Source organism: Microchirus variegatus (assembly GCF_963457635.1).
Source record: "Microchirus variegatus genome assembly, chromosome: 3".
Classification (NCBI taxonomy): Eukaryota; Metazoa; Chordata; class Actinopteri; order Pleuronectiformes; family Soleidae; genus Microchirus; species Microchirus variegatus.
Genome location: NC_139804.1, coordinates 33,232,870 through 33,257,784, shown reverse-complemented (window position 1 = coordinate 33,257,784; position 24,915 = coordinate 33,232,870). Strand labels below are relative to the sequence as shown.

General features: G+C 42.3%; 3 protein-coding genes across 4 annotated transcripts; all 3 read right to left on the bottom strand.

Annotated features, from left to right (window-relative positions):
• Positions 1–1,961: 1,961 nt before the first annotated feature.
• atg16l1 (ATG16 autophagy related 16-like 1) lies at positions 1,962–10,959 on the bottom strand (the record flags this gene model as incomplete). 2 transcript variants are annotated; one of them, XM_083886651.1, is made up of 20 exons in its annotated part: positions 1,962–2,204; positions 2,732–2,833; positions 2,921–2,968; positions 3,288–3,437; positions 3,536–3,641; positions 3,725–3,845; positions 4,506–4,577; positions 4,666–4,736; positions 5,273–5,378; positions 5,847–5,949; positions 6,117–6,176; positions 6,324–6,401; positions 6,880–6,945; positions 7,022–7,203; positions 7,628–7,697; positions 8,112–8,185; positions 8,845–8,950; positions 9,118–9,211; positions 9,448–9,559; positions 10,813–10,959. In XM_083886651.1, the coding sequence occupies 19 exons, from the start codon at positions 9,551–9,553 to the stop codon at positions 2,111–2,113; spliced, it is 1,809 nt and encodes a 602-aa protein (XP_083742777.1). In that variant the 3' UTR covers positions 1,962–2,110. The 2 variants fall into 2 exon arrangements, with proteins under 2 accessions (XP_083742777.1, XP_083742776.1); XM_083886650.1 differs by lacking the exon at positions 10,813–10,959 and having other exon boundaries at positions 9,448–9,568.
• A 1,172-nt stretch (positions 10,960–12,131) lies between these two features.
• spint2 (serine peptidase inhibitor, Kunitz type, 2) lies at positions 12,132–19,260 on the bottom strand (the record flags this gene model as incomplete). The annotated part of the gene is made up of 11 exons (XM_083886980.1): positions 12,132–12,840; positions 12,929–13,034; positions 13,757–13,777; positions 13,895–14,062; positions 14,184–14,234; positions 14,502–14,663; positions 14,793–14,816; positions 15,076–15,117; positions 15,207–15,293; positions 15,391–15,561; positions 18,891–19,260. The coding sequence occupies 11 exons, from the start codon at positions 19,258–19,260 to the stop codon at positions 12,756–12,758; spliced, it is 1,287 nt and encodes a 428-aa protein (XP_083743106.1). The 3' UTR covers positions 12,132–12,755.
• A 740-nt stretch (positions 19,261–20,000) lies between these two features.
• On the bottom strand, positions 20,001–22,657 carry LOC310925108 (transmembrane 4 L6 family member 5; the record flags this gene model as incomplete). Its single annotated transcript, XM_083886978.1, has 5 exons — positions 20,001–20,033; positions 21,241–21,430; positions 21,563–21,717; positions 21,899–21,967; positions 22,481–22,657. The coding sequence occupies 5 exons, from the start codon at positions 22,655–22,657 to the stop codon at positions 20,001–20,003; spliced, it is 624 nt and encodes a 207-aa protein (XP_083743104.1).
• Positions 22,658–24,915: the final 2,258 nt, after the last annotated feature.

The window sequence follows — 24,915 nt, the reverse complement described above, 5'->3', positions numbered from 1 at the left end:
TTACTTTTTGACAAAAGATGTCAGTGTGACAAAGGGAGTTCCTCAAAGCTCAAATCTGGGTCAAGTTCTTTTCACCGTCTATATTAGCTAATTGAGACGGCTAATTAAGCTGTTATAGTACATTGTACTGACATTAAACAAAATGCATGTGTTTTTCCCCCGAAGATAAATGAACAAAGAACATTTTAATCAATTTCAAAAGAAAATATCCATATAGGTAAATTGATTTTTTTTTTAAACGCCAGTTTATCTCGATTACGGTGAAGACCATGAAGACATGCTGCTACTTCCACGCTGAAGTCCTTCCATTCCATTTAGCACTCGGCTGTGAGGTCCATTACTGGTGATAGTTTGCGCTTAATATAAATTTAGCTTCATATAAACATGAACTCTGGTCATCTTCAAACTCTATCGAGTGACTGACCAGTCCTTCAGGTACCTTGTGCCAGGAAAGACTGCTTCCAGTACTTGCTTGTATCACTTGGTCATCTTGGGTGTTTACCGACCAACTGTCCATTATAGGATTCTAAATGTTTCAGGTAATACTTTTGTTGTTTGGTGATTGTGTTTCTATCTGTTCAGATTTTGATCTTTGCTTGATGTCTGCCATTTGACTCAAAACTCCCATAAAGGTTGAATAATTAAAAAATGAAACGAAAACTGACCTGAAGCTGCAGAGATGGATCAACAGGGTTACACCGATTCATACGTCGACCCACTGATGAGCCGCTTATATATCTCCTCTCACACACACACACAGCCTGGTCAGCAAGCCTCTCATTACTGCAGGACAAAGCTGCTCAGAGTAACCTGAACAACACATGCACGTACACACATTCTTGTGCAGCACTCTCACTGAGGACACTCAGACACAATGCAGTCCCTTGCCCCTTATACCCAACCTTTGCTATCGCATCACTAAAACCATGTCTTAATCCTCAAAAAACCCTTTACAGCTGCAAGGACCAGAAAAAATCTCCTCACTCCCTGTGGTTTATATGCGTTTCTGGTCCTCGGAAAGATACACACACTCTTGCAGCAGCCATTTTATTGGCTGAACTTTCCTCAGATGTTTGCAAAGGAAAACCATCTGACGTTTTGTTTAGTTTTGTCCTCGTTTGTTCACGCCGTCATCTGTAAACAGGAAGGTTAAGGGATGTGTGGCACAACTAATCGCAGGTGATCAGCACTAAGATTCTCTGAGCTGATCTCCTCGGGCTGACTCAGCAGTGTGCAGCTTTGGAAACTCGCACCACACTACTGCAGCATAAACACATTTGATTATTCTCTGTAAATAAAGGTTTGTAAATCAGAGGGCGCAGCTGCTTCACCAGCAGACTGTGGTCAACCTATGAGGCTGGGACTTTCCAATCATCATGATTTATTTAATCCTTTACTCTGTTTCACAACATATATTCTGTGGAGCTAACCAGCTCCAGACCAGGCCAAGTCAGGCTTCTAGCCAGGTATGCCTTGATGCTGCTGTGTTTTGGTTATTATCCAGAAGTCCACAGGGGGGCGATATAGATACTGCACTAGCTCTACATCTATGACCTCTAAAGAATATATTCACTGCTTTAGCTTGCAGTTTAACAGCCTCTTCTGACAAGTTACAAAACCACTCATTCCCCTGCACCAAAGTCCACTGGGAAAACCAGCAATTTTACATCATGGGGACACTGATCGACTGCTTTGTGTCGCTGAGGTAAAGCAAACTTAAAAAAACCCCTGACCCATCATTTTAATTTGGCTTTTTGAAACTGCCCTGATGTGAGACAATCAGGAACAGTACCTGCACAATGGAAGAAGAAATAAACTGATCCAGGTTTTTCCTGTGACGTCTCCTGTACAAAAATGTCACCACAGAACACGTGGCACCTGCTGCTGACACATAAGTGTCTATGTTATCTCAGACATATCCAGGAGCTTCCATGGCGACACACACGCACATAAACCGTGTCTGTTCTTGGACATTTTATTAACCAGTCTCGTCTCCATGACGACATTAGGACACTTCAGTTAAAAACAACAGGAAACAACAGGTAAACGTCATCAGCATGTGGTAGCATTAGAGTCTCTTTCTCAAACCGACTGGACATATTTCAGCCAATCACATGTCGGACCACAGGATGGCCTTGCTGCCTTTCTCCACGCTCGCCACATAGGTTCCTGATGGCGACCATGACACTGCGTTGATGGCGGAGCTGCAGAAGAGAGGACGCCAAGATTAGATCAGATTCACAAATGTAGAAATAGAGACACAGTCTAATAATAGAACATCCTAGATTTCATTATAATAGCAAAACAAACCTGAATAAGCACAAGTTGTGAGTATTTTCCTTTAACCCTGACTGACGACTTCATGAGCATCTTCATAAGGAAGACAAGCATTTGTGGCACATTCCATAAAACTGCATTTTTAAGACGTGTGCACCTCAAGTTAGTCTTGAAGTATTTACCTGTTCCATTTCAAGACTGAAATGTTGGCTGTATTTCTATGTTAGAATGTTACATTAAAGAAAAGATAGAAAAATAAATCTGTGTGTGCTGTAAAGTGGTTTGAAAAAAATTAATTAGAATCAGCTAAAATCGGTATCAGCAGGTCAAACTCCATGAATAATTGGAATCGGCCAAAAAAATGACTTATGTGAATATATGATATGATGTGACCAGCTTCCCGCCACACGACCTTGCTCCTACATCACGTGACCTGGTCAGTTTTTCCCCTTACTTGTGGTTCCGGTCGAGAGTTCGGTCCACCTTCCCCGTCAGGACGTTCCACACGTACAGAGCGCCATCGGCCGATCCTCCTGCCACGTAACTGCCGTCTGGACTGAAACACGGGGACATGAAACTTGTCAGCAGGTCACCTGACCACAGGTCAGAGGTCACTTGAATAAAAACGATGTGGAGAACTCACCTGAAGGTGACTCTGGTCCAATCAGCTCCACACTTAAAGCCCTGAGCGCTGAACACACACAAAAACAATACACCGTTAGAGAAAACACCTCAAACACGTACTACAAAGCAAGATATGTGCATTAGGATGTTCTAAACAAGTTTTTTTTTGTTGGATCTAGAAAGATCACCATGGCTACTTGCACTGCAGCTATAACCTGGTACTGACCAGAGTCAAATATCCATGAATAACATCTTCCTCTTGATTTAACTTCAGTTTCTGTTGAGCCAGCTCACACAAAGAAAGCCTGGCTCTATTAAAACGGACTTTAAAGTGCAGCCCACTGAACACATAAACACACACCTAATACACAAACAGACGCACACACCTGAGGGTTTGTCTGATGGCATTGGTGCGCAGGTCGATGATCTTGATGACATCATCTCTGGAGCAGGTGAGCAGCTCTGTTCTGTCGTGGTTCAGATCCAGAGATGTGACTCTGCCCTGAAGCTCTAGGTCCCTGACGATGCTCTCTGCTCTGAGAGGCAACAACAACAACAAATAGATATATAAAACAACAAATAACAAAACCCAAACCATGAGATGATTTAATTTATCGACTGCTTTCCATCTCACCTGATGTCCCAGAATCGAACTTTCTTGTCAAAGTGTCCACTCATCACACACTGCTCTGTGCACACGATATCGTTACAGCTGGAGCCAGCGAACACCGTTTTCATACCTGCAACAGGTGACCACAGCAGTGATGTCATTTCCTCACAGATCAAACAGAACTTAAACAGCAGCAACAGAGCAAGCACGTACAAACTTTGCTGCGCAGGTCCCACAGTTTAAGTGTTCGGTCGTAGCTTCCGGAGACGATGCGTGCGTTGTCCAATAGGAAACGAGCTGAAAGAACCTTCCCACTGTGGCCCGTCAAGGTGTGCTGGAAGAGAGAGAGAGATGCACATAAAAGATACATTAGCAGCTGTTGTTTAGCTGCCCTTCAATATTTTATACTCCATTTACTTTAATCTACTGTTTCTTTGTTGCTACAATTCTCCTTAAACTGGTCATTTATTTTATTCTCCTGATGAGACATACAATACATAACTGTATTTGGATTTACTGATGCGTCGTCTCCTCTCTTTACTGAATTCTACTCGACTCCTGAATCATGTACATATGACGGTCAATCGTCACAGTTTGTGGCCTCAGTAACGCGGTGAGATCATGTCTCAGACCCCGCCCCCCTCAGCCTGACACTCCTTCACTGATTGGTTCTGTTGGATGTCAGTCATCACTCTGAGCCTATAGGATCTCTGTACAGACTCAAACTGTGATGTACACATCCCGTGTGTCAGCAACCTCTGGGACCACCACTGCCTCACTAGAGCAGCATGGGAGTAGAGTTAGCAGAGGCTGCTGGGAGCCAAGATGGCAGCTGAGGGGGGGAGGAGCTGAAATCAGACCTTTTACATGACATCATTGACCAACAAAGCAAAGACGGACTTTTTCCCCCTCGTATATTTTTCGTATCATTTCTTACATAGTTACCGTAACTATGTGTATGAACCATGAAAGTTTCACTATGTCACAAACTCACCCTCAGTCTGTAGTCGTCCACCGTCCAGATGCGACTAGCAAAATCGTTTGAAGCGGCAAGCAGGTACGAACCCTGAAGACACGACATGTTAGAGCAGGAGTCAAACACACAAAACCAAAACTCAAACGTCCTGTGAACCAAAATGAGGATGCAGACTCACAGCACTGTCAAACTCGATGCTGGTGATTCCTGCGTTACTGCCAGTTAAAGCTCCTTTACACTCACAGCGACCTGAGGGGGAGACAACGGCGTGAGTAGGGCTGGGTATTGCACCGATACTACCGAACTACTACTAGCACTGCTAGTAGTTTGCTTGTCTGCCAAATAGAGCTGAAACGATTCATTGATTACTAAATTAATATTAAACTATATTAACTATTTTGATAATCGATTTGAAGCCTTTTTGATTATTAAAGCAAGATTTCTGATGTTTTAGCTTCTTAAATTTGAATATTTCCTTTGCTCCACATAAAGAAATTATTAAAACCGAATCATTTTGCTTTGTGGACAAAACAAGACATTTGAGAACATCGTCATTTCCAGGTTTGACAAACACTGATCAACATTTTATGGACCAAACGATTAATAGAGAAAATAATCGACAGATGAATCGATTATGAAAATAATCGTTAGATGCAGTTCTACTGCTAACTCTACGCCAGTGTCCCCGTTTGTTTCCTGTGTCTCAATCAGGACTTTTACAACCTGTGATTGACATTTACCATTCTGTAAATCAACATGTCGCACCATTTTCACAGTGTCCTCACCTGCAACGACCTCCCACAGCTTCACCCTGCGGTCCATCCCTCCTGTTGCCAGGAGACGAGAGCCGGGGCTGAACCGGACTGCGTTCACCTCACCTTCATGTGCTTCCTGAAAGCACACACAGACACATACAATGTCACAGTGAAGTGGACTGTAAATGCAGACTTTAGGACTTTCTCTTTCAAGTGGTCTCAGCTTGAAAACTTGAGATCAGTTCCCTCCCCTCCTCCTCAGCCTGACGCTCCTTACTGATTGGTTCTGTTGGATGTCAGTCATCACTCTGAGCCTATAGGAATTCTCTCTACAGACTCAACACTGTGACGTTACGTCCGGTTTGTCAGCAGCTCTTGGGACCAACCACTGCTTCACTAGAGCAATGATGGCAAGTGAGAGCAAGGGCTGCTGGGAGCCAGAGGGCAGCAGGGGGGGGATTGTGGGCAATCAGACCTTTTACTGTTCATCACTGACCTTTGACCTCAGAGGTCAATGAATGTTAGCGGTACCTGATAAATGTCATGATATGAGGACATGAGATGCGATTGGAACATCTATAGCGATGAGGACATCGTGACTTACAAAGACGTGCAGAGCAGTGGAAGGGACTCGAACATCCGCGCACCCCCCTGACGGCGTCTCTGCGTTTTCGGGTGACGTGCTGAATGAGTTCGTCGGTCGCCGTCTGCAGAGAGAGAGAGAGCCGTCAAACAACCACCAAAAGTAACATGAACAAAATGAGCCACAATTTGTCTCTCTCAGAAACGGTCATCATAGATGGCCCAGACCAACCAGAGACCAGGACAGACTTAACCCTAAACCCCTAGGCCAAATGACATCTTAGCTACGTACCCAAAGATGTTGGAGATGGAGTCTAGGAGACCACCAGGGGGTGGCTGAGATATTTTCTTACTACAAACCAATCAAAAGATGAAACACATCAGCTGGCTAGTCATCAAAGACACCAGAGGAATCACAAAGAAAGACAAAAATACAAGAAACACACGTCTACTATGACTCAGCAGCTGAAACAGGACAGGTGGCGGAGGCGTGTCTCACCTTGGTGTCCTGCTAAGTGGTCTGTTGGGTGATGTCTCTCCTCCCTTCCCTGGGTCCAGGACCTCAATGTCGTCGTCCCTGAGCAGACAAAACGGGTCAGTACACACTTGTTTCCCCGACTCAACCATACCTGAAGTGAGACACTTCTCGGGTTCAGTGGTGATGGCGTCTGCCAGTGACATCATCTTCAGCAGGAGAGGACAGCGACACACGTTTACTGACCAACAGCTACCAAAACTACATTTACAACAATGAATGCACCATAACAGAGCTGAAACAATTAATTGATTACTAAATTAATCTGCAACTATTTTGATGAACAAAGAAATCATTAAAACTGAATCATTTTGGTTTGTGGACAAAACAAGACATTTGAGAACATCCTTCCCAGGTTTGATTGTTGCACGGTTTTTAACATTTTATGGACCAAATTATTAAACGAGAAAATAAATCGACAGATTAATTGATTATGAAAATAATGGTTAGTTGCAGCTCTACACCACAACACTGAAAACACCATTATGTACCTGAACACATCTCAGGTGCAGATACTCACGGCTCAATGGGCAGCGGCTCCTTGGCAGCGTCTGCCAGCTCCTTCTGTAGTTTAGCCTGTCTTCGTCTGAAACACAGTGACCTGCAAGTGTCAGAGGAGGCGTGTCCATCAAGGCCCCGCCTCCTTCAGGTGCACAGCCTACCTGCCTTCCTTCTCGTTCTCGGCGTTGAGCCGGTTGGCTTCCTGAGCCTTCTCGGCCATCCAGCGCGAGACCAACTCCTGGTTGTCCTCCGTCGTCTTCCTCAGTTTGCCCTCCAGGGCGGCAAAAGTGATCTGCAGGGCGTCGTACTCATCCTTTAGTGTCTGATTGGCTCGCTCCAGGTCCTGCAGGGACACAGGAAATAAAGCAGCTCAGTAGAGAAAGTGATGAGGAAGAGGACGATGATGATTATGAAAATGGTCTCAGGTTGAAAACTTGAGATCAGCTCCCTCCTCCTCCTCAGCCTGACGCTCCTTGCTGATTGGTTCTGTTGGATGTCAGTCATCACTCTGAGCCTATAGGATCTCTGTATAGACTCTGTGATGTCACTTCCTGTGTGTGTCAGCAGCTCCTGAGACCATCACTGCTGCACTAGAGCAAACAATGGGAGGAGGAATAGAGCAGGTGCTGCTGGGAGCCAGAGGGCAGCAGGAGGGGATTGTGGGTAATCAGACCTTTTACTATTCATCACTGACCTTCATAATCATCATTACCACCTTTTCCCAAAATGTTGTGAGGTGTGTGCAATTGGTCCAAGTGTCTTCATACCTGCAGATAGTTCCTGAGTTCCCGACAGTCGCCCTCAAGGTTCTCGATCTGCTGCTGATACTCGATTAATCTGGGGAAGGAGGAGTTTTTTTTTCTTTTTTACTTTTAAAGCTTCGATAGTCACAACATTTTTCACATGATCAAATTAATACTTCTATAATATATATTTCATAATATAAATCAGTGATCAGAGAGAGGGAGAGCTTCTGGAAGATCATTTGAGGATTTAACCAACCACAGAGCAGTTAGGTGACAAAAGGCTCAGACCAATCACAGGTAAGAATGAATGATACGTCCATCTGAGCTCATCTGGTGAAATGAAGTACAAAGATGCGATCATAAAACCGGAGTTTTTAAAAAAAAAATTTATATAGATATTTTTCCCAGAGAGACCGACTGTAGCTTTAACTGAACTTATTTTCATCGCATCATGACTTCTTCAGGTAATAACCATCGTCTTTTTTAATAAATAAAAAATACTGACTTGGCTTCATTGCTCTGGATCTCTTTGTCCTTCTGTTGAATCTGGTTGTTCAGATCGATCACGCTCTGGGCAAGCTGCAACACACACACACAAACAGGTTGTGTTTTACTACACTGTTACTGCTGTCATATGTTAAATGTACTCTAAAGTATATTTTTACAATTATTGTGAACAACAATTATTTTCATCAGGATCATCATTACAACCACTTTTCATATTGGCTCATGTCCAATACACATTATGCATAAACATATACCAAAGGAAATTGAAAGCTTATATTTTTTCCTCCTAATCTACATGAATTATGAAGCTGTTCTGTGTACACATTCCTGCCAAGTCATTTCAAACACATAATTCTCCAACTGTGTAACAAACAATGTTCTCCCAAAAAGAAATAAACAGCCCAAACATGACTCAGCTATCGGACTGAAGCCAATTAGGACATTACTTATTATTATTATTATTAGTAGTAGTAGTATTAGGCAGGAGAAAAAAGCTGTTGTGAATGTTTGTGGAACTGAGAGCAGTTTTGATCATGTGACACAGCCCCTCTTTATAACGTATAATTAACATGTACATAGCACTTTGCTTGTAATCAGGGAGAACTATTGGCCACGCAACAGCACATCATGGAAACTCAGTGCAGCTCTACATTGACCACATAACTGTTAATCCCGCAATGTTCGATGGATTTACACATTTGTGAGGCAAGCCATGGATCAGCTGTACTGACCTCTCCCCGCTTCTTGTGCAGCTCCGTGAGTTCCTCTTGATGTTTGATTCTCATATGAGCCATCTCCTGCTGCAAAGCATCGTTGCGACTCGCGTCCGCCCCTGAACTAAAGGACACAAGGAGGATTGTGTAGCAGATGGAGCAGGGAAACCATCAGGATCACTCAGCACAGTGTGTTACAAAGTCAGTCATTTTCCGTTTTCTGCAAACATGCTGTGAAGCCTTTAGAGTAAAAGGAAATGAGGTTGCCCCGTTACCTCGACAGTGTCTCACCTGGACTCATGTCCCCTCTGGACATCATATTTGTCAGTCTGGTATCGCTCCGTCAGAACAGCCTGAAGGTCAGACTTCTCCAGTAGTCTGTGATCTGAAACATGACTCAGTAGTTAGCGTATGTGCCGACTCAGCTGGTCTGTGTGTTTCCCCCCCCCCCCGAGTCATTGTATTCATCTGTGCTGATTCAGCTTGTCATGTTCCCTCACAAGAGGGAGGTTGTTTACAGTAACGGCAGTGTAACAGTGTAAGCATGTGACCGTAGAAGATGGTCCATGTGATATAATGAAATACCTGAACCTGACTGTGTATGTGTTCGTGCAAACTCACAGTGGTGGACAATTTCCTCAAAGGCGTGTCTCTGCACTCGGTCTCTGCGCTTCAGCTGTTCCGACACATGTCTTTTCCACGCACATTCCGCTAGCCGCTCCGCCATCACCACCTGACACATAGACATCGTATTTTACAGGGACTGTCTCCGTTACCACAATAATTTAACACGGTGATGCTTGGGTCGACGAGTTCTGATCACAAAATGTAATAGATTGATTGTTGCACTTCATATGAGATACGCAAAATCAAAAGCAGGAGACAACTTTATATCGAGTAGAGTTGGAAAACCTTCTATTCACAGGGTATCTCACAATACGCAACATAATGGTCTATGATGCCAATACTACCACAATACATCGACAATCATATAACGACACATCACAATATCGGTCGTACTGTGAAAAGTAAAAAAGTGCAGGATTTCTGCATTTAGTCACAACAAGGAGAACAAAGTACATAAAGCCCCGTGTACTGAATGTGGATGGGGCATCTTTTAACGTAGCCTTTTCCACCATTAGCACGCTGTGAATGCCCTCTTCTTCGGCCAGGAAACTTCTTCTCAAGTTTCCCTCATTCATTTGAGCAGCGCCGACTCGAGAAGACATCAAGTAGTGACGCCCGTCGGAGGAAACTACCAGAAACGTTTTCTTTAGAGCATCTCGATTTGTCACTTAAAATACTGATATTTGCCCTGGCGCATCAATTATTGTATTGCACGAGGAACTGCGACGATAATAACACCAAAAGGATTGCCCCATCCCGAGAGGAAAACGTGAATTATGTGCAATTCGAGACTTTATCAGTTGATAACTGCCTAATTTAAGTAGCTACATTACCAAAAGGGTGTTTTTGAACGGTGCAGTGCATGCATGTGGAATGTTTGGGTAATTGATGGGAATGACGGTGTTCCCTGAATGCATCAGCTCACCGGTACATGCTCCACTCCGTACACACAAGCGCGGTAACGGACGATGAGGTTTTAAAACACAGTCGCCGATCTGACTGACCCATATTAATAATACTGAAACGACAGATTATAAACCAACACCATGGTGACGTTGATAAACACGAGACAAATGAAAACAGAAGCAGCAGTAACTGCGTTTAGCTTAATCGCACACGTTGAGGGAGGAACCGCGACACACATCGGGTAAAAAAAAAAGCTAAAAACAAAGCGGTGATTTCTGGAAAGGCTCGGTCACACGTGACTTATCACGTTGGCTCCTCCGTGTCGCAGCTCCTTAACTGCTCCCAGACGGTTTCCCAGTATACAACCGCCCGTGACTCGACATGTTAGCAAGCTAACAGAGCAGCTAGTCGTGGAGCTTTAGAGGAGGTAAGAGTTTAACGGACGCCACTTACCGGATTCAGCGCTACGGCTCGTTTCGCCCGAGCGTCGCCGTTGATGTCGCTGCTGCTGTCGATGTGTAACGGGTCCACTTGTTTCGTTAATCGACAGCAGCTTCTTCCGCTAACTCGATCCAACCCTGCGCCATCTTGGCTCTTACGACTCACTTCCGAAAGGGGTTGGCGAAAATACGTCCGGGTCTAAATAGGAGGCACTGGCTTTTGTTCCGCATTGATGCTCTGTGATGTTAATCAGCTCGGCCTGGACACCAACTGGATTTATATGAGCTGATAATGAACGCTGTTAATTGACCAATAAACACAGAACAATACTTTCTGCTCAGATCATTGACTATTGTCCGCTTGAAATAATATGAGCATTCCTCATTTTGGTTACTTACACATATTGTGATTCATTTAATGTTATTATATTTTATATTATGATATTCAGTTTAATATACATTGTTGTGGAAATTTATCGATACAGATATATTGACAGAACAAAGGCATTGAGCAGGTGTGTATACATTTCGAATTGCAAGTGAGAAATACAGATAAATAATGAATTACTACTAAATGAATTGTTAAATTGATAATAATTAAACAATTAATCACTTACACTTACATAATGGTCCTGTACCTGTAAAATAAAAATTTGGTTTGGAGACTACCATTTTTATTCTTACTTAGGTTAAGAAAACATAAAAAAATAAAAAAAAACACAAAAAAACCAATTCCTTCCTTGTCCTCGACTTCAAAATAAAAACAAATTCCTCCCGTTATTCTCCTTTTATAATGTTGTCTTTCTTTCCAGCATATTGTAGTTAATATACATTGATAATACAAATCATATTGTTTCTTACTTCAGATGATTAAAAATCCTCCTTAGGGCAGATTAACAGTAGCTTTAAATGCCTCTTTTTGAGCATGTATTTTCTCAGTAATATCTACTTCTTCACTTAAAATATTAGAATGCAACGGTCATGTCCGAACCCTTTAACACATTACCATGGTCAACTCATTGTAAAATAATAATTGTTCAAATTGCAGCCAATTCACATTAAAGAGATTACTTAATGTTTCATTGCTTAACATCTCCATACATCCACTGGTTTTAGGGTTACATAAAATACCTTATTAAAAATAATGGAATTTATTTTTTGCAGCAGCCATACATAAAATGTTATTTAGGTATTCTTCACCAAGTTAAATATAAAATTATTTTTGGTTGTGGCAGTCGTGGCTCACACAGGAAGTGACATCATAACACATTAACCGTTGAGGTCACAGCAGCTCAGAGTCAAGAGATTTATTTGCCAAGTATGATTACAGGCAATAATTCATGTACAAATCACAGCTCAAATCAACACACAGTCACCCCAAATGTTCATCAATCACTCTGACAGGAAAAGCCTGTGTTTTGCTGAATGCTGATCACAAAAAACAACAATATCTCTGAAAATTTTCTACTGAACATTTAATTAAAATGTTTCTAAAGCCTTAGTAAAAACATGGTAGAAACTAATTTCTTAGGAAAAAGTGAATTTGTCTCTCCTTCACATCCAAGTTACATTCATTGCTTCATCAGTTAAAAACAAACGTGGATGATTCCACTTTTAATAAAACTTTGAAAAGAAGAGAACAGACAAAATTAAACGACAATGAGGCAGATTTCCTTCAAGAATCGACAAAATAAGATCGATGCAGTTGGTCATCACTGCCAAGGTGCATTATGGGAAACATGGGTTACAGTTTTCTCTACAGCAAAATAATAATCAGATCGATAAAACATCAACGTTTGACATTACTGTGACATATCCTTGACGCTTGTTCATCTCAAGGTTGGTAACAGCAGAGCCCAGGTGTGTCTGAAACCACGTGAAGACTTTTAAAAAAGGGACAGGAAGCCCGACAGTTGTGTAGTTAAGGTGTGCTGAGGCGTGGGCAGCAGCGGACACTCAGGCCAGCTGGGGTTTGGGACTCGGAGGGAGGGCGAGAGAGTCCACAGATGACTGCTCGCTAGGAAGCAGCTCCTCCTTATCGCTGAAACGTAATTAGATTATTGGTTTTAATCAATAAACACTTGCTTCATGTTTTTTCAAGAGCAGCTGCTGGACCGGGGGAACTGTACCTGGTGGACAAGCGGCGAGACAGGCGGCGACGCCTCATGGTGATGAGGAATAGCGTGACCAGCAAAAGAGCGGCGATGATTGCCAGTGTGACGAAGAGGAAGGAGGCTGGAGGGAGAAGATGGAAATCAGACCAGCAACCCCGTGTTAAAGGACTCATATTATACCCTATTTCTCCAAGTTAACCTTGTTCCCTGGTGTCCTAATGAACATGCTTTGCTCAAAATACCATAAGGATGAAGCACCACAGCAGTTCAATCACCCTGCCAAAACAGCCCTGTTCAGAATGCTCTGTTTAGTAGTATCTCTTTAAAAAACAAAACAAAAAAACAGTAAAACGAAACTTAAGGGACAGGAAATGACATCAGCCACAGAGGCTACTGGGAGCTAAGAGCAGTTAGCATTTGGAAAAGTGATCATTTGCTGTCATATCTAACATGCATCCACTGGAAGTTTGTGTAGAACTCTGTGCTGTACTGTGGAGCCAAGAATTTTTTTTGCGGACTTCCGTTTTTCGGATACCGTTGCCCTCGCCTGCACTCTCGCATGTTTTACAGACAAAGCGGAGTTCCAAGAGACAACAATTCTAGGATTTTAGCGTATTGTGACGTCCCAATGAGCACGGAAGTCAACATCGCATGTTTTATCTCCTGTACTTGGACTGAGGAGGACCACAAAAACATGAATGAGTCATCTTTTTTCACACTGCCGACCGATGGGGCCTCCACAGTCCCAAATATAAGGATTTAAATGATTAAAAAGTTGATTTTGCATAATATGGGACCTTTAACAGTGATAAACAGGTGTTCTGGTGTTTACAGAAAACTGACCTGCAGTCCAGCGTTTACGAGCTTGATGACGAAAAGTACATGGAAGAGAAAGAAAAACTGGGTCATGATGATGTCAGAGCAGATGTTACATGTTGCGTCAGAACAGATAGGACATCAGGACAGATGTTGCTTCTTTACCGTCGTCGCCGCAGTGAACCATACACTCCTCCGGGCTGCTGTAACGATTCGCATTTCCACGGCAGCCACCGTACATGAATGACTCACAGGAGCCAGTTTTGTGGTCATAGTAGAACTTGATGAAAGCAGCACGACATGATCCAGAGTCAGGATCCACCATGCACTCATCTGACAAGACGAGACAAACAGACACAGAGACAGGAGAGATCCGTTTGTAAACAATAATTTATTCAGACATTAGTGACCATTAGAAGTTTTTAAAGATGCATTTGATTGCAAACACTTCTACCTCTGTATTCTGCAGACACTTTCAATTTCTTGGAAGCTGGAAGGACAGACACTGAGGGGAGAAAATCAACATTGGCAATGAGTGTGTGCGTCACTTTTACAGCGTGCATACACCAAAAATAAAGCAAACTTTCACATTGCAGATGCAAACAATATCTCTTGTTCTCCTCCATTTGTCTGTTGTGGACTCTCCGTGTCCGGCTAAAAACTGTTGTGTAAAATGTGTTGTACCTTTTGTTTGTGGATCTACTAAACCACACAGACGCATACAAAGAAGGGAATTTCACCAGGACTCGCATCTGGTGTGCGCATGTCTCACCTGCACAGGTGTCTTTGCAGATATTCTCTGTGGCGTAGTTGTTCTTATTTCCTCTGCAGCCTCCATAGGTGAAAGATTTGCATTCGCCCGACTTCTTGTTATAGTACCAGCGCTGAAAAGCCGCTTTGCAGAGACCCACCTCGGGCTCCGCCTCACACTTCTCTGATTGGACGAAGAGAAGACCACGCAGACACGTTTGTTATTCGATTCAGGAGCGCGAGACAAATCGCACCACCACCAGTCGACAGATGATGTCAGAGCTTATGAAAAACGCACAAGACCAAAACTCACCAGCGTATTCCTCAGCAGACATTTCTGCAGAAGAAAGAACACAAACATCAACATGTGAAAAAAATAATAAATGCTAAGAGTCAAAGATACATAGTTGACATAGAAGGAGACACAGATAATCAAATACAGAAAAACAAAGCATCGGAGATTCAAATAAGCAGTGATAAATAGACATACTGACACACTCAGAACCACAAAGAGGCACAAAGATTCAGCTGTGAGGGTAAGACAAAATAGATAAATCTCTAATTTGAGGTTTGGGCGTGTCCATGTATGATGTTACCTGTCTCCTTGGGTTGAGAAGGAGCTTCAGTCTCCACTGGACCTGAACCAGAAAGAGAACAGACTCATTGATCATGTGGCCTCACTCAGCGTATTGATCCTGACTGTTATTGATCAGTCTAACCAGCTTACTTTCACTGTAGGCCACTGCCCTTCGAGGGCCTTTGTTGACATATTCAAGAGGGGGAGCAGCAGTCGAGTCGTCAGGGAGAACTGACCCTAAACCAAAAATACACAGAGATATTGTAAATAACTGCTGAATTCACCACCGTGTCTTTGTGTGTGTGTGTGTGTGTTACATCGTGATGTCAGTCACCTGTGACACCGCTGCACGCGGCCTCACACTCCTCCTGAGTTCCGTAGTTGTTGGCGTTGGGCCCACATCCACCGTAGATGAACCTGCGGCAGGTCTGGTTGGTCACATCATAGAAAAACTTCGGTAAAGCAGCTCGGCAATTACCCACCCTCGCCGGCAGACGACAATTAACTGAGGAGACGGACACATAATCATAGGGTTATAGTGATTAGAAGTGATTCTGGACCTGTGGCAGGTTTGATTCCGATCTGTGATGATTGTTAACACACGTTTGAAAGACGCAAAGAAGCATTTGGAGTGAGGACCCTCATAAATGTAACCATCACAACTAAATGCCTAACCCTGACCTAAACCCAATTCTGACCCCAACTCCCAGGTCTTAACCCCCCAAAAAGCCCTTTAAAGATACGAGGACCAGCCAAAAATGTCTTCACAAAGCGACACATACAAGAACACACACACTGTTTTTTATCTAATTCACTACACTATTGGGGTCATCTGTGTCCTTCAGTGACTGTTTGAACAAGCAATTTATTTGTCTTTGAGAAAATATCAAGTTTCCAATGACAAAGGACAAATGTGCTTATGTCTCAGGTTCAAACAAAGCAGAGAAACCGGTCTAACCCGACACTCTGTGGCCATATTTTTTACACAGGCGGGTGTGTTCAGTGACAAATGTGGGACATGTGACTGTGATTGCAAGTCTGATAAGTTCACAAACAAATTCATAACAACAACAGTAACAAGTAACATGGTTCAGGTTGAATCTTCTGGTTTTCTTACGTAAAACTACTAACGAAAACAAATTGTCATGGCTGTTTAGGGAGTCAAAGGTCAGAAAGCCTGTTTAAGACCTGGTTCAAAGTAGAACCAGGACCCAAACAATGTCTTCCCCTCTGCTGCTGTGTTGTATCTCATATTGTGGACCCACCAGTCCACTGTAGACCCCTACTGACTCTGACCCCCTTCACTGGAAAACAAGGGCTCAACAATGTAGGTAACATGTCTAACTGTAGTTCAATATTTACTGTGTTTCAGATGATATTGAACAGCAACTTGTAACCAGTAAATGTAGCAGGATTCTACACACTGTACCTTTGAAAACATCACCACCATTGCCACCACAGAGCCAGTGGGGAAGTGAACGCAGAAAACTTTAGACCAGAGTGCGGGAAGATTCTAATTTGTGTCAAGTCCGCGTCAGTGAAAACAAAATGCAAAACATGTCGGCGAGTATTTTATGTGCTGCACGTTGGCCTGAGTCATGTGACACATGCTTTCATTTATCTTCTGAAGCCGATACGGTAACGTGAGCTTTTGTATGTCCCCGATGATTTTATGATCAATCACGTTGGATGTCACATGTGGCTAACCATTAGTTAGCAAATAACATGACGTGTAAATGAATCACATTCCATAACAAGCTACTAGGGACTCATTTCTATGTTAGGGGGAGTGCCATGACGGACTGGTGAGTTTATTAAGACTGAGGTTTACAGTAGATCAGTGGTTCTCCAACTTTTTATCCCAAGCACCACCTGAGAAAATATTGAGCTCTTGAAGTAACATCATCATCACCAACGTTAAAATAAATAGACTGAGCAAAGTCAGCTATGGACTTTTCACAGGAGGTTGATTTATTCCCTATAAAATCATTCATGACCCTCCTCTTCCTCACATATACTTCACACACTTTATACACACGCCGGTCAAAATTCCTCAGCGCCACTCCGATCACATACCCTGGTTTATAATGCAGTATTTCTGATTTTCCTCCAAGTACCACCAGAGGAAGCTCGATTACCACAGTTTGAGAACCATGGCAGCAGGATCCATGCGCTTATTTAGTACACGTGAAGGGTTTAATGAATTTAATAAAAAAATAGCACCCAAAATGCCCATGTTAAGAAAATAGATATACTGTATTATTTAAAACAAAAGGATTGACAGTATTAAAAAAAAAAAAAAAAAATTGTATTTCATGTATTTAAAAATGTTGTGTGCATATTTCTGTGCTTACACCATGTGACAGCAGACACTGACAAATATTTTATATTTTTAATACCAAAAGGAAACGTTATCCATTCAGCTAATCTCTAATTAGTTTAAAAGCCATTAATACTTTCTTGAGACCATGATTTAAGTTATAATTCAGAACCACCGGTGGAGGTTCTATTGAAAAAGACTAGCTGCCTATTTCTTTTCTTTCTTTCTTTTTTAAATGGAGCAAATTAACATGAACTAGTTTGTTTTTGCTTCTTTCATTTCTTTTGAGGTATGTGCTGGCGCAACACGGAAATAATGAAGAAAAGAAGGTGACTCAATGACAAATGTATGTTCCCAACCAACAACTTCCTCATAACAGTGACACAAAGAGCACACACAACAGACGACACTCAGGTTTTTCACCCACCTCACCCGTTCTGTGACTATCCACACAATCTGTTTAAAGCACCAGAACCGGTTAGACCTGATGATTGAAAGTCTGTGAGCAGCATTAATCCCCCCTCCAACATCCAACATCCACCCTCACCCCGAGAAAAAAAAAAGGATTTGGGGATGTAGGTTATGGCCCATAAAAATACATCATTAGATTTTGGTGATGGTCTATATATGGTTCTGAATTTAGGATGAGGGGATGAAAGAACACCGTGTATTTTTACTCCGTGAGAACCGCAGAGGCCTTGACAGATGTTTGTGCTCTCTGAGTGCTTTCTCTAGTGGTTGGTATACAGAATTTTAACAAAAGAACACAAGAGGACCTGCCCCCTCTATAAGCTCATTTGAACTTCTAAAAATGTGAATATTTTCACAATTGAGAACATCATCTTTGCAAGATTTTGGAAACACCACGATTACCAAAATAATCGAGAAAATGCTTGACGGATTAGTCGATTATAAAAAATAATCCATTACTTGCAGCCTTTTTTTTTGTCTTTGTGAATGTCAGATTTTAGTTAAATCTAGTAAGGTTGTTTGTGCTTTTTTTTTTGCTCGAATTGCTAATTAATATAGTTTTGATGTTCTTTAAAATCTTAAATCCATAAAGTTAATCTATAGCTAGATACTTATACTTAAAACAGCCATTGGAAAACTTTTTTTTTGTACTTCAAAAGTTAAAATCACATCAAATGAATTAGCATACAGTGATTAAATAAATGAACTGACTGCAGATGGATGACTTTGGGATGACACTACAGATGAAACACAGACTATTGGCTAATTCTAACGCATTTACAGTAATGTTAAGTAATGTGCACCTGTTAGAAATTTAATGATAATATTAAATTAAAAATGATTGAAGCAGGTGGATGAACAGGAATGTTTGCAGAGCTGTAACTCACTCGTGTGTGTGTGTGTGTGTGTGTGTTCTTTGATCTATTCAAAGAACGAGATTGAGTCAAAGAACCACAGGACCAACCTGTATCGATTTATCAGATATTACTCAAACGTAGTGAAGTGACCAATCAATAACCAATAATCAATAAGCAGCCTCTTACTGTTTTTGGTGTCGTTGGTCTGCGTTTCCGCTTTGGTCAACAAAGCGTCTCTTTTGCGGTAGAACTTGAACTGGGTGCTGGCCGTGAGGGTGCAGAGGTCCTGGCCCTGGTCCGAGCAGCTCAGCAGCTCACACTGCCATTGCGACGCGTCCGCCGGGTGACCGAGCAGAGCCGCATCACAGTCCGCCTTTTCGCAGCACTTCTCCTGGCATTCTTGTGGATTCGACACCTCTATGGTCTCACCCAGGCGGCGTGCCGAGTCCGAGACCAGTAACTCGCTCTCGTGAGTGTCCCAGTAACACTCCTGAGCCAGGCCGAACCGGACCAGGACACAGAACAACAGGCCGAGAGGGAGCCGGAGAGGCTTCATCTTGCCCTGAGCTGACTATAAAGTATTGAGCAAAGTAATAAAAAAACCCCCAAAGAACTCGAGGGTTATTTGTTTTTTTTTAAATCCCGGGTTAAATCCGCGTTTAAACAGCTTACGCTTCGCAACTGCAATGTGCCACTTCCGCGTTCAGTGTCTTTTTGTTGTCGCAGATAAAATAACCTGAGACAGGTGAGGTCACTGCGACCACGCCCACATGCCACACGCGCACGCAACACTCACACACACACACACAGGTTTGCGTAACTATTCTTCTGAGGACTTCCATTCACTTGGACAGACTAAAACGAAGCGTTCTTCCTAACTGTATGCACATCTTAGCTCTAAACTTAACCAGTTCTGCCCTCATTAGGACCAGGTTCCGGGCTCCATGAGGACCAGTTGTCCAAACAAGGTCAGTGTTTATACCGGAAATGAGGTAACACATTGTGGACCTGTGAAGACCTCTGATATTAGTACCTTTGATGATTACATGCTAGGATAGCATATAACTAGTCAACCCAGAGCCAGGTTAGGTAAAAAGTGATCTTGTAACTAACTAAATAAATGGTACCAGATACTGGCTTTGTGGATCCATAAGATATAATTACTGTATATTTATTACAATTATATAAATAGTAAACATAAAGCGAGATCATTTAACACAATTATACCAATGACTGGACAAAAAAAATCTAGTATTTGTTTGTGCAGCTTATCAAATGTATTTAAAAGACTTTTTCTTAAATGGCAGAAGGGTCTGAGGCTACAGGTACCTGCAGGGGACACGTTATTTGTTTATACTTTATGTAGAAATGGTAGGATTTTGATGTGAATTCATTGGGAGAGAGTTGGCGTTTGACATGGACATGAAGATGTTACATGATTTTATTTTGAAAATGATTGTTACCCTGCACAGAGTGAGACGTGGGTCCAGAAAGACTCCAGGAAAGTTTTGTTGTTTAGTTAAGTTATGTTTGCAATGGGTTGGGATCCATTAGTGGGTTGCGGCAGATGCTGCGGCTAAAGCTACTAAAGCTAGTCAAACTACAGCCTGTGATGTTTCACAATAGAGAACATTGTTGTTTTTCTTGAGGTGGCAAGAACAAGAACAAAGTTAGTTCTGGCCAGGACTAAACCTGATATGCATGTTGCCCAATGAGTAAATAACATTCCTCCTGGCACTTTCCTGTGTTAATTATATCATTATGAATGATATGATAATAATAATAATAATAATAATAATAATAGGCCTAATCAGTAACTCGGATCAAACAACAATTACCCCCCCCCCCCAAAAAAAAAATAAAATAAAATAAAATAAAAATCATAGTTTATTTATTCCACATTTATTCTTTAGACTGCAAACAAATAAATAAAAACATAATTCATCATTATGTTTACTTTGTTCATATAAAGTGCATCAGTGCTTTCAAAGTAAAACGGAGGAGCCCACCACAATAAAATACTTGCTGACATTTTTCAAGATCCACGAGGAGCTGGAGAAACCTGTAAAACACACACACACACACACTGAAATGAATGAGAGTAACTTCTAACGACCCTGATCTCAGACTCTGAGGCAGTGACATTACCAGATCGCAGCTATTTCACACGTGGTGTCTTTTCAATTTACATTGGATGCCATGTACCAATCTTAGCAACCTCTAACCTGCTGATGGTAAATAATAATAGTAATAATAATAATAATAATAATAATAATGATAATAATAATAATAATAATAATAATAAATAATCAAGAATGCAGACACTCCACTGGAGCCTGTCGGGTCTACTTGGGATCTAATGGACCCGACGGAGCCTCACAGGTTGGGTCAGGTCCCAGAACATGTGAACATGAGATGCTATAGATCATGTCTGTTTGTGCAAACAATGATAACTAAAAAATAGAATGTGCATATATTTGTGCCTAAAGGTCTAAACCCAGAATCAGGTACAGTCAGGACATTGGTGCGCACAGACCTGGTTCTGGCAAAGACCTGGTCCCACGATCAGTCCCAGCAGCGTGTTGAGGATGTTGGAAGCACAGAGAGCACTCTGCAGCAGGCTGGCGCCTCCCATCACACTGAAGAGAACTAGATTCCACTGGACCACCCCATGGGGCTGAAGACAGACTGACCAAAGGGTCCTGTTATACAAGTATGGAGTTGGACTGAAGGACAAACGGGAGACACAGAGACATACATACAAACAGAGAGAAACAACAGGGACAGACGGAGACAGGAAGTCAGCAGTGTGTAAAAACATCCGGAGGACTTGGTTCACCTGCATGTTGGTGTCTCACCTGTCGGGACTGGGCTTCAGGGGGACATCCCAAGCTTGACCAGTGGTGGAATTGTAGAGACAGAGAGGACCCTGAACAAGACCAGTGACGCTGACAAGACAACACGTGGAGGCCGCCAGGAGACAGAGAACGGAGGACAACACCTGCCTTAGCATCTGGACACAGAGAAACGTTTATCTGAAGACATTAGAGGATGGAGACTTTGATTGAAAGTGTGAAGGGGGAAAGGGTGAGGGGATATAAAGAGGATGAAGAGAAGATGAGAGGTTGAAATTATGGGCAAAGACAAAGATGATGCTGAAGACATAGATGATGAAGAAGGGGACGTCCATTCACCTGTGTCCTGAATGCACAGCAACCTTTGGTTCTGCTACTGAGGAGAATTGCTCGCGCTCCGACAAGAACCTGAAATCAGATTTTCAACAATCAATGATGACAACAAAGAAGACATGAATGATCTGAGACTATTATTGACTGAGACTTGTCCTTAACTTCCTGGAAAATAGATCACAGTGGGTTTAACTCGGCTTAGCTGTAGCAACAGAAACTATTTTAATAAAGATTTTACTGTCAAATTTGTTTCATTTGAATTCCAATGTTCTAAAGACACTTCCACAATTGTTAAAATAACAAGTGAATAGTGTCCTTTTTTTTTGTTTAGGTCATGAAACGTGGTGGGAGGATGACACCACAATATACTCTTCTATTCACAATGCAATAAGACAAGAGTGTTTTAAGTTTGTGTTCATCTATTTATGGCTTTGACCATATTTTAAATTGAATTGTACAATAAGCACTAAACTTGACATTCTCATGACTGAAATAAACTTACTTGAACACACGCAGTGACCACAATCATCATCAATAAGCAAGTCAACTGACAAACACACACACACACACTTATCACATGAAACACACCATGATCCCTGACGCCCACAGGCCTGTGGCCCAAGTGGCCTCTCTGGTCACGTGACCCTCCAGCAAGAATTTAATATCCAGATCGGGAAGCAGCAGCAGGATGTTGGACAACATGCAGACGATCGCCAGGGGAACCAGAGACACACCCACGCACTGCAGACACCTCGAAACACACATCTGTGAATGAAGGACATGAAAACACAGAGTCATTATCACCATTCAGCCCCCGCCCTCGACTCCCAGTTTCAGGATGATGGTTTCACTTGAACCCAGGTGTGACCGAGTTGTTTGGGGGGTCAATTGAACACTGACACAGATGCTGTTGTGTCTGTCATAAAGGGATAGTTCAGGTTTGTTGGAGGCTGCATTAGGTATCAACACAGTGAGCACTGATGTCACTGTGAGCCTCACTGAAGCTGGAGTTTGCCTCACTTTTTTAAAAAGGCCCATTGGGATAAATCAGTATTTGAAGCTTCCAGGGACACAGGAGCTGCTAGTCTACCGGTCATTGATGTAATGAGGTGTAAATCGTAATTTCATGACAGACACTTACCTCCTTTTAACTTTTATATTCTGTTGTGAGTTTCTTATCTGAAATCGTCTCGTTTCTGTAACTATTTGTCATATTAGGACTCTCTGGGAGACGAGATCTTCCATCTCAACGGGACCTTCCTGGCTAAATAAAGGATAAATAAAAAATAAAATAAAACATCTCATGATGTAGGCAGCAATGGATCAACAAATCCTTTGTGCCTTACTGGAAAAAAATCAACCTTTTTCTCCTCGGGACTTTGGTGTGGGAGAGTGAGCGTTTTATAGAGTTACACAAACTTCAGTTTTCTGTTAAAAAAAGGTTGTCCAACAGTGAGGGAAAAAGTCTTCTGCTACTCCATTTCCTCATATATGAACGCCAAATTTTGGATAATGTCCAGAGATTTATCCCTTGAACGTTACTTGCTCTGCTGAGGGGAGAACATAGGCCATTTGGAAGAAGCTGGTACAGTAGCTTGTGACTTTCCAGGTTCACAAAAACATCTTCATCTGTCAATTTATCCGTCTTCTCTTTACCTTCAAAAGACCTTGTCCTTCAGATGTAAGTGGACAGCACAGTCATAACAACTGTGGACAGGTCATCAGTCCACAAAGGGTAAACACCTGTATTTACCCACTACTCTAGTCCCTCAGTCAAACTGGAGACCCCAAAACTTGAGCGAGCCCAATTGATTATTATGTAAACTCATCAACAAAAACAAAACAAATTTAAATTCATAAGAGATCACTTACCGTGACAATCAGACGGTCAGAAGATGATTGACGGACTGAGGAACAACATTTATATATAGCGATGGAGAGAAGTGGGAGGGAGGAAGGGAGGGAGGGAGAGAGGGATAGAGAGAAATGCTCACGCACACATTTCAATGCACACATAAGTTTGCACAGTTACACTTGTTAGGACTCTGCATGGACTTCCATTCCTTTAGTAAAACCCAACCAAAGTCTGAAGTCGTGCAATCCATAAACTAAATCATAACCAGTTAGTACTTAATCCAAACACACTATTATGTTCAGGGATTTGCTGAACTGACCCTAAAACTTGGTTCTGACTTCCGTTTAGTTCACTTCACCTTTTTCTATTTCCAGTCTTTCCTTTTTTAAACGTTGAGTCATAGCTCAGTGAGCATATAGGATGTTTGACTCAGTTTGAGTTCAAGTTTGACCGTCGGTAAAAGCTGCAGTGCAACTTTTAAAAATATCAACAAATGTCTGCCTCATTCAATCGTTGTCAAAAGAGTTCACACGACGTTGATTTAGCCCATTCAGGGGTCCCTTCGAACCATGGCTCACCTACATAACTGTCACACTACAAGCATGTAGCCAATCACAGCTGTTGCTGTTCCTGCACCATGCAGCTCCAAGTGTCCTTGATGCAGTCAAGTAACACTATCATAGACCGACATACTTGTTATATTTGTCTGGTGAAGAGCAGAGAGTTTCAGAGTAAGATGTTAGCATTAGGACTTGCTAGGTCTCACAACTATTTATCAACTCAAGAGCTAGGACTCCACAAACTGGTCATCTCTTCTGGTTAGCTCCATCACCAAACAACCTATCACACAGTTACTGAGCCATTTTGGTGAAGAAATTGATGTTAATGAAGAGGAAGCGATGTTGAGAGGTGGTCAGTGTGTTCAACACAGAGATGTGCGACAACATATGATGGTGACGACACAAGGAAATTGTATGATGCATAACGGGAAATACTTCTTGTGTTGAGTATAAATCAGATGTCACCCGACACATGACTTGGCAGATTCAGTCATAGGACAGCATCTCCTGTGCCGTGCGACATGAGTCACATGACCACAGAGTAGAACCACTTCTTCTTTGGTGTGGGTGACATCATCGAGTCCGTCACAGGAAGTGCAGCCTCTGAG